The 8,273-nt window shown below is 46.4% G+C and overlaps 1 protein-coding gene across 1 annotated transcript in view; it reads right to left on the bottom strand.

Annotated features, from left to right (window-relative positions):
* Positions 1-1,830: 1,830 nt before the first annotated feature.
* Positions 1,831-8,273, bottom strand: part of kirrel3l (kirre like nephrin family adhesion molecule 3, like) — a gene marked incomplete at both ends in the record, with an annotated part of 30,236 nt that continues 23,793 nt past the window's right edge. Inside the window, 11 exons of the mRNA XM_079226979.1 lie at positions 1,831-2,325; positions 2,452-2,541; positions 2,713-2,822; positions 3,030-3,149; positions 3,951-4,149; positions 4,824-4,924; positions 5,105-5,231; positions 6,431-6,558; positions 6,685-6,833; positions 7,175-7,280; positions 7,424-7,574. Coding sequence (XP_079083105.1) covers positions 1,831-2,325; positions 2,452-2,541; positions 2,713-2,822; positions 3,030-3,149; positions 3,951-4,149; positions 4,824-4,924; positions 5,105-5,231; positions 6,431-6,558; positions 6,685-6,833; positions 7,175-7,280; positions 7,424-7,574 — 1,776 coding nt within the window. The remainder of the gene's footprint in view (positions 2,326-2,451; positions 2,542-2,712; positions 2,823-3,029; positions 3,150-3,950; positions 4,150-4,823; positions 4,925-5,104; positions 5,232-6,430; positions 6,559-6,684; positions 6,834-7,174; positions 7,281-7,423; positions 7,575-8,273) is intronic.

Genomic DNA, 8,273 nt, shown 5'->3' with positions numbered 1-8,273 from the left:
CCAGGTTGATTAATTGTCAGAATTCACACAAGCCCGTTCTTTATCGGAAATGGTTTTATTTAAATATAAATATGTGTACAAAGGTACAAGCAACGATAGCTCATTTTTAGCAAATAAAATTCTTAATACATTATTAAAAGAATGAATAAACAAATGGCAATTAGTTGTGTTTCCAAAAAAAAAAAAAAAGCATAGTAACTGCATTCAATGATTGGTGAACAACTTAGAGAAGAACATATGTGGACCCAAATAAAATCAACCATGATAGATACATATGTATATAAAGATACAATAGAGCAGCTTACACGCTGTACATTAAGGCTTATATAAAATATAAAAATAAAGACAAGCGATGATGTTTGCCTCCTCACTTTAAGTGACATGTGTTCTCTCGTCAGGCTGCCTGGTAACAGCTTTTTAGACAAATGGCAGTACAGGCATCCATGCTGAAACATCCAGGAAGTGGAATGCAACTGGGCCAGGTGCAGAAACCAATGTCTCAAACATGAAATGGACATGAATATAAACGCTGAAGATTTTCACTAGACACATCATTTGCATGCAACAGAGAGAAAGTATGGGCTCCGCCATTTGTACAGATACTTAGTGTTTCAGGGTAGTACTGTTTCTTGTAAACATATTGAGACAATTTGATTGAGTTGTAAAACTTGAGTGTATGGTCCATATCAGGACTGCCTTGCACGTCTTTCCCCACCTGAGCCTGCTGAAGATGACGCTGCATTCAAGTTTATTTCAAGTTCAAGATTGCCCCCATTTTCCAAACCACCACTTATGATTGTTATGGTAATAGCCTCCTCTTCATTTTACAATCAGAAAACGGTACCAGGGGTGGGACAGCAGTAGTCAGCCCCCCGTTTTCCCCTCTACAATTATCACCATCTTTGGGTTTTCATGGCCTTACCTTGTCCATCTTAGTACAACACACAGTTAACGAATAGCCATCCATTACAATGACGGCTACAATTCACATTCTCTTCATATCTCATTTTCTTGTCCACTGGCGAGCATCACTGTTAAGTCCAACATGTTAGGATTATTATCAGAAGAAGCTCCCGGGAATACAGCTCAGGCCAGAAGTATTCCACCACTGATGAAACTCTTCATACAGTACAGTGCCTGTAGCACTTGTTGGTCAATAGAGCTAGCCTGTTGTGCAGAATAGTTAGTCTGTCTCTGTGGATAGCTCGGTCTTTTGTGGATGATAGAGACACAAATGTGCTTGGAATTCCTTTTGCATGCCAACAAAACACCAAATGACAGACAACAATAGGTTGTTCATGTTTTTTTTTCCTGAAATATGTCTTCGCTTGTAATGCCTTTCAAAGTATTTTAGAGGTCTTGTTTAACATTTAGTGTTAACGCACAAAGTAAACTCTGAAAGGCAGGTAAACAGCTACCCCAGTCATTTTGGCCACCCAAATTCAGGAGATGCATTTGATTTATTTTCTAGTTGGCGCCGGCACAGAGACAGAATATCTCCACAGGTTTGGGTGGTCATCATGTAGAGATAACCTGGTGAGGTATCGCACTGTAATCATAGGTTTTGACTTGAACATCACAATCTGCTGAATTCTCCAGCTCAGGAGCTCTACAGATCCCGCCATCCATCACAACAAATAAAGGTTGGTTATCCTATCACCCCCATAAATCACATGGCTCCCTCCAAATACTGTCCAAACACATCCTTGAAGGACCGTTTGAGTAAGGTAAGTCTCTGTTCATGTTAGTCCAGCCACACGTGTTTGTGGAGGGGACAATGGTTATCTGCTCCTGTACGCTCTTTTTTTTCTTCTCAATTCTTTTGTCCAGTCAGACGTGCGTCTGCATACGTTGTGAAGGCCGGCCATAGTCAGACTGCTGGGAGGATACTTGTGAAGAGGCGTAAGAGAAGCGGGACGAGCTGGACACCTTGCTGGCCTGATCTGATTGGTCATACGCATCCACCTTCTCGTAGGAAGCGGGCTTAACGTAGCTGGTGAAGGCGCGCCCATAGGTAGCAGGGAGGTAAGCAGAGCCGCTATAGAGGGGATCAGTGGGGTAAATGCTAGCCGGCTGGGCGGGCTGCTGTTGCTGGGCAGCTTGCTGCTGTTCATATGCGGTTCTGCCTGCTGTGGTGGTTGCGTATCGGTGGGAGAAGTCATACACACGAGGCTGGGTGCCATGCTGACCGTAAACGGGGCTGGGGGAGGGCAGCTGCGAAGGAGTGTAGACTGGCCGAGTGTTGGGGACGTATTCAGAGAAGCCACTGCTGCGGATATGGCGATCTTCATGGCCACGGACATTGTAGTAGCCGTTGGTGGGGTCCTGCGAAAAAGACAAAGAAAATAAAACAATGAACTCTGCATAGTTCAGCATCGTGTATAATGGAGGAAAATAATGCATTCTAGCTGAACTGAGTGTGTTTCTTCATGTACGTTTTTTCAGTTGTACCTTGATGTCCGATCTCTCATCCTCCTCCTCTTCCAGGAGGTCGCTGTGTTCTGTGCGCGACGTCCCAGGAGACTCGCTGCTGTTTGGTGCCTGAGGGAAGACCAAATATATTTGAAGAATTACTCGGCTGAGCAAGACCTCACTTGAATAAGAACAAAACAAAGTCTGAGCATTACATTACAGTGGTAATGTGAATTCCCCCTAACCATCAATAGAGGTATATCTACATGGCATACAAAGACGGTGCTCAAAGAAATTCACCATGGGCTCTTTGACATCCTCCTCATCATCATTGCCACGTGTAGTGTTGTGATCACTGTGAACAATCTGAACTCTGATGTCACTTTTGGAAAGACGAGTGCACCTTTTACCTGTGGGGATTGAAAGGAAGAAAAGCTTTACTTGACATTACCAGGCAGACTTGTACATCAAAATTGACATGAAAAATTAAATTGAATCACAGGGGGAAACGGCTCAAAAACCGAACAGAAACTGTTCAATTTTCGGCTCACAAATGAAAAAGACTTTAATCTGTTTGATTTGAAGAATTGGCTGTTGACCCTCTCGCCCATACTAACCATTGAGCTCACCTTTGCCTGTGTGCCTGCAGCAGAGGGAGACCAGAGTGATGACACAGATGAGCAGGACACAGCCGCCACCAACTGCTCCACCAACAATTATCAACATAGGCAGGGCTTCTGCAACAAGAACAGTAATGGAAGGAAAGTGTAGCGTAGCAGGTGAGTGGGGGTAGACGGTTGTGGAGAGAAGTAGAGGGATGAAATGAGAGATAGTAGAACATAAGTGTCAGTTCAAAAACGGGCAGATCTGAGCAAAAGAAAGAAAGACGTCCATTCATTTGTCGTGCTAATCCCAGAAACGTCAGTGCCGATATACAAATTCCTCTGCGGTAAGCCCCGGCCTGCTCACAGCTAGCGTATGCTCATGCGGGCAATCCGGCATCCCACAGCCTGGCTATTGTCTCTAATCTCTCTAAAAGAAGGGTAACAAGGCCTGACATGCAATGAAGCAACAGACAGTAATCTAATTAGAGATTCCAGGAGATACCGCTGCCCATTTCTCTGGAGACCCCACTCTGCTACGTTGATTTAAATTACTGGCGAGGACCTTATTTTTGGTGTCTGCTGCAACAAAGGCTTCCACTAGCAGCAGTGTGGTAGTACTTCTGCCTAATTTTAAGATCACATAAAGCGACTGCAGCCTGAGATGCTGAATTTGGCTCTGAGTCAGAGATGTAGGATATGAGCCCAACCGCAAATGCATGTAGCTTCCTCTAATTGACTTTTGTCCGCAATCAATATCTATGTTATGGGGCAAACATATTCATTAAAGGAACCATCTGCTGATTAAATCATATCGATTAAGAGGGGTATACTGTAGTTAAAATAAGCACAAAACAGGAGCGCTGATTTCACCTAATCTTGCCCCCTTCACAGCAGGGATTGAGAGTATCATTAGACTCTGCCGTTAGTGTGTACCTTGCTCCTTCAGTGTGACCAGGGCGGTGTCGGTGCCAAAGCGGTTCCAAGCGGTGCAGTTGTAGCGCAGCTGGAAATCCTGTGCCAGAGTCTCTGACAGCACCAGGGAAGACAGGACACCGTGGTCGCTGGTTACTGTCTGCACTGAGTAACGACCGGAGGAACCAGAGGACAGGCTCACGTCTCCAAAGGTCCACACCTGTTGAGAGGAGCGGGAGAAAACACGAAAGGGTGTAAGTCACATTTCTATGAAGAATTGCTCACCGTCGGGCCAAGCAGAGGCCTGCCCGGCTGTTAATTCTGCTTTCTCTCTGCCGACCTCTAAGGTGCTTCGTGGCTGACACGGCTCACAGGCTCATGTTTAAGTCGCCTCCCACGTCTGCCCTGCAGGTGAGGCCTAAGAAGCGTTAGCTAGCTGCACTATGAAATAAGGCTCCTCTCTGCTGTATCTAGTACAGGGCACCTGTCTCTCACTCCTCCTCATACCCTAATTATCCTCTCACTGCCCAGCGTACGTTCAGCAGTTCAACGGGGTCAGTCAGCCGAGGGCCGCTTCTTGGGCCGCTAATTGAATAGGGTTTGACTGAAACCTACAGGAAGCCAGTCTCTCACAGCTCCCTGAACTCGACTGCCTCTCCAGTCGATGTCGCAGCAATTACAGCTGTGAATGTGTGTATGTGTGTGTGTGTGTGTGTACGTGTTTGTCAGCGTGTGAGGTGGAGATGTGTTGGTGCAAAAGTGTGAAGGTGAGGTCAGGGGTAAAGATGCACGGACTGATCGCTCTGGTGTGTGTGTGGCTAGGAGGAACACGGAGGTTGTAAGCTCCCAAGCGCAAGTGGATGACGCACAATACAAATAACAGGGCTCACTTACAATCTTATCAGGCGGGGGGCTGCTTCCCACCCGGCACTCCAGCTTGCCCTTGGAGTGCTTGACAGCATGCTGCGTGGCGTCCACTGTGATGATAGGTGGGCCTGGTGTGAGGAAGAAAGAAAGACAGAGCAGAGCAGAGTGAGCAGAGCAGAGAAATATCATTAAAAAAGGCGAATATTTTTGACATATTGATCAATGCCACGTTTGTCAGATATACATTTTAAACACATCGGCCCAAACATTACAAGCAACTGTGTGTCATCTGAAAAGAAGCCGCTCACCATTTACGGTTAGAGTGACATCTCTTTCTGCGACTCCAATCCGAGGTACGATGGCCTTGCAGGTGTATGTTCCAGCATCCTCCTGGGTAACAGCCTTCAGCTGCAAGGTGTTGCCATTACTGAGCACCTAGTGAGGAATCCAGAGAGACAAGTGAGAAGTGTGTTAGAGAGAGAGAAGGAGTGAAAGAGGGAGAGAGAGAGAGAGAGAGAGAGAGAGAGGCAGACAAAGAAAACCGGGACCCTTATCAGTGGCCCACTCATTGTGGAGGCAGCACGGAGGTGGGCTGACCATTGTAACAAATGCTGGTGGTTTGAGTTTAATTTCATTGTGAAGAGCTTTAATCACAGCATTAAGCACTCCAGCCGCCGCTGAATGACCGTGCTGCTGGGGAGATTGTTGTAATTAAACAGTGGGGACAGAACAGAGCGCACTATGGTGTGAGTGGGCCTTAGCCTTTGGAGCTGCTACACTCACTCACTCCTTAGCTCATTGATCCTGTCATTCCATCCAGCTGTGATTAATCCATTTACCCCCACTCTGTCCCTCGCTCCCTCTCTACAGCCCCTCTCACTCTCTCCAATTTTTTTTTATTTCAACACACTTATGGAGTAACCCAATTAATCCATTACTTGTAGCTGTGTGAGGGACAGTGGCAGTGGGTGGATTAGAAAAATGCCTGCGCCCCCCCCCCTCCCCCCCCCAAGAGGAGCTGAAAGCATTCACTCTTTGTAATGACGGCATCGCTTACGCCATCCTGCAGCATTCCTCACTGGAGGTGTTTTCTCCAGCATCGTCTCAGAAATTGTATTAGTCGCCAGGAGAGAAGCTCCTGTGAGATGTCCCCACTGATAGTGTGTGCGTGTGCGGAAAGACTTTTACCAAGATGATGTAGGTAAAGGTGGAAATGTCCCATTTAATCCACCCCAAAAAATGGCCAGAGGAAATGGATACTCAAGTGCAGCCTTTTCAATGGCAGGAACGCTGCTCTGAAAGTTGCGGCACGTGTTGTAATGCTGTTAGTTTGATCCACAGCTTGACTCACTGGTTGACTGATTGATTGATTGAGTTATGACAGCATGTCATGTGCCCTGATGATGCTGTATGAAACTGTCAGTGGACAGACGGTTTTCTGCCAGAGGCTTTAGCCCTCAGGGAGCATGGAGAGAAGAGGTGTTGAAGATTCAGCCATAAAAAGAGTATTTGGGGGAGGGGGGAATGTGTGAGGATTTCATGCCTCAAGGCCATATGTGAATGTTTCTCTCTGGAGGGATGGTGTTGAAGCTTTACCACTAAGCTAAGGTGGCGACTAGTGTTTGTTGCCTTACCACGATGGAGCCCTGCTTGGTCCAGGCCAGGGTCAGAGGAGGGTTTCCAGTCCATGCACAAGTAAAAGCTGCATCCATCCCTATATCCACCGTCATTGGCTTCGGCTCCGACAGCAGTCTGGGGCCAACTAGGGGGAAGCGACGCAGACAGTGACAATAAATAAGAGGCTGCTTTCACATTATCATACCTCGAGAAAAAGTGCAAAATACACTGCTCAGCCAGACTGCAAGGAATGTTTGCCTGAATAACTCACATTGGACATCGACCAGGGTGCTGACATTGGTGCTGCCCACAGAGTTGGACACCTCACAGGAGACAGGGTCTGTGAAGTACGAGTAGTCCACTGTCACCTCAAGGCTGTCCCCATTTGCCTCAGAGATGGGGACTCCTCCTTTCGACCACCTGGGACAGATGAATAATCACATTATACAGTCGCATTAGTTCACGGAAGGTACTTAGCCATGCGTATCAAAGTGGTTATTAGCCGATTCATGGCTTGTGCCAATCACAATCAAGCGTTGCCAGTCAAGCAGCCCATTTAACCCAATGAATCTACTAAGCACTTGCATGCTTGTACTGCTTCTTTCTGAATGACAGCTTTACAGCGGTTGGCATGTTGGCAGTATATAAAGTCTGGAAGTAGCTGCATGATTTTGCTGTATCATCATTTTAAGACTGCTGGCTCTGCATGGATGGGGACAGGATCAGAGTGAAAAATTGACATTAAAATGCAGGATGGTTACCTGTATCCAGTGATCTCAGGATTGGCCGAAGCAGAGCAGATGAAGAGAACCTTAGCTCCCTCAGTTACAGTCTGAGGCTGGACTGATAGAGTCACTGAAGGAGGGTCTGTGAAAAGGAAAACCTTTATGTTCCTGACACAAATTGGAATTATGAATGGTATTGGCACCATTCACATTTTAATCAGATTTCTGTGCAGAGCGTGCACTCTGCTACAACGTTGCAATATTTTTTGAAGCTGGGACACTCACGCTGGACATTGATAGTGATCGATGTCTGTCTTCCAGCTGGGGCAGCTGGGTTAAGAACCCTGCAGGTGTAGGTGCGTCCAGAGTCGCTATCCTCAGGAACGATTGGAAGCATACTGACAGCCGCCTCCTTCTTTCCATCCTCAAGCAGAGTCTGTGGAGTTGCACAACAACTGTTAGATGCTCCTGTACGTCCGATCAACAGTTTACAAGCTATGCTTTTAAACATAGACTCCATTACAACCAAGAACAACATAGAATCAGCTCAATGGCACACAAGCAAGTCACTTGCCGTTTGCGACCGCACCACTGAGGAATATCTCTATGACACTGCAGGTCTTATTTTTTCTTGTGGTATAGGCGTTAAAATTGTCATCCCGTTCTTGGCATGGCAGTTAAATCATATATTTTATGATGCAGCAGGGGATATTGTGCTGTTCCCACATTTCTGAGAGTGTTCCCCGTCAGCGCTCCTTGTTTGTCATCATCTTTTAAATCTATTTACTGCTCACAGAAATCAATACGCCTAAGTGAGGAAAGGTGTAGATTCTGAGGATATGGCTCACTGCGCTCTCACTTTCTCCCTCTCTTCCTCATACACACACACACTAAAAAAAACAGTGATGCCCAAGGTGCCTGTGTGTCTGTTTTTTTGGGTGATGACAGTGAGGAAGAAGTGTCACACATTTTAGGAAGAGAGCAAGGGCAAGCTGAGATTTTTCCCCCGGACAGCTAAATCAATGGACGCAGGCTTTCACTTCCTCAACCAGACACAGAAAAGGCACTTTATGCTCGATCAAATCACATCCTCTCCTGACACCACCCCTTACAAAGACAAAGCTTTATCTTCCCC

This window comes from Taurulus bubalis (genome assembly GCF_910589615.1).
Source record: "Taurulus bubalis genome assembly, chromosome: 12".
NCBI lineage: Eukaryota > Metazoa > Chordata > Actinopteri > Perciformes > Cottidae > Taurulus > Taurulus bubalis.
This window is presented reverse-complemented; position numbering and strand designations above follow the sequence as displayed.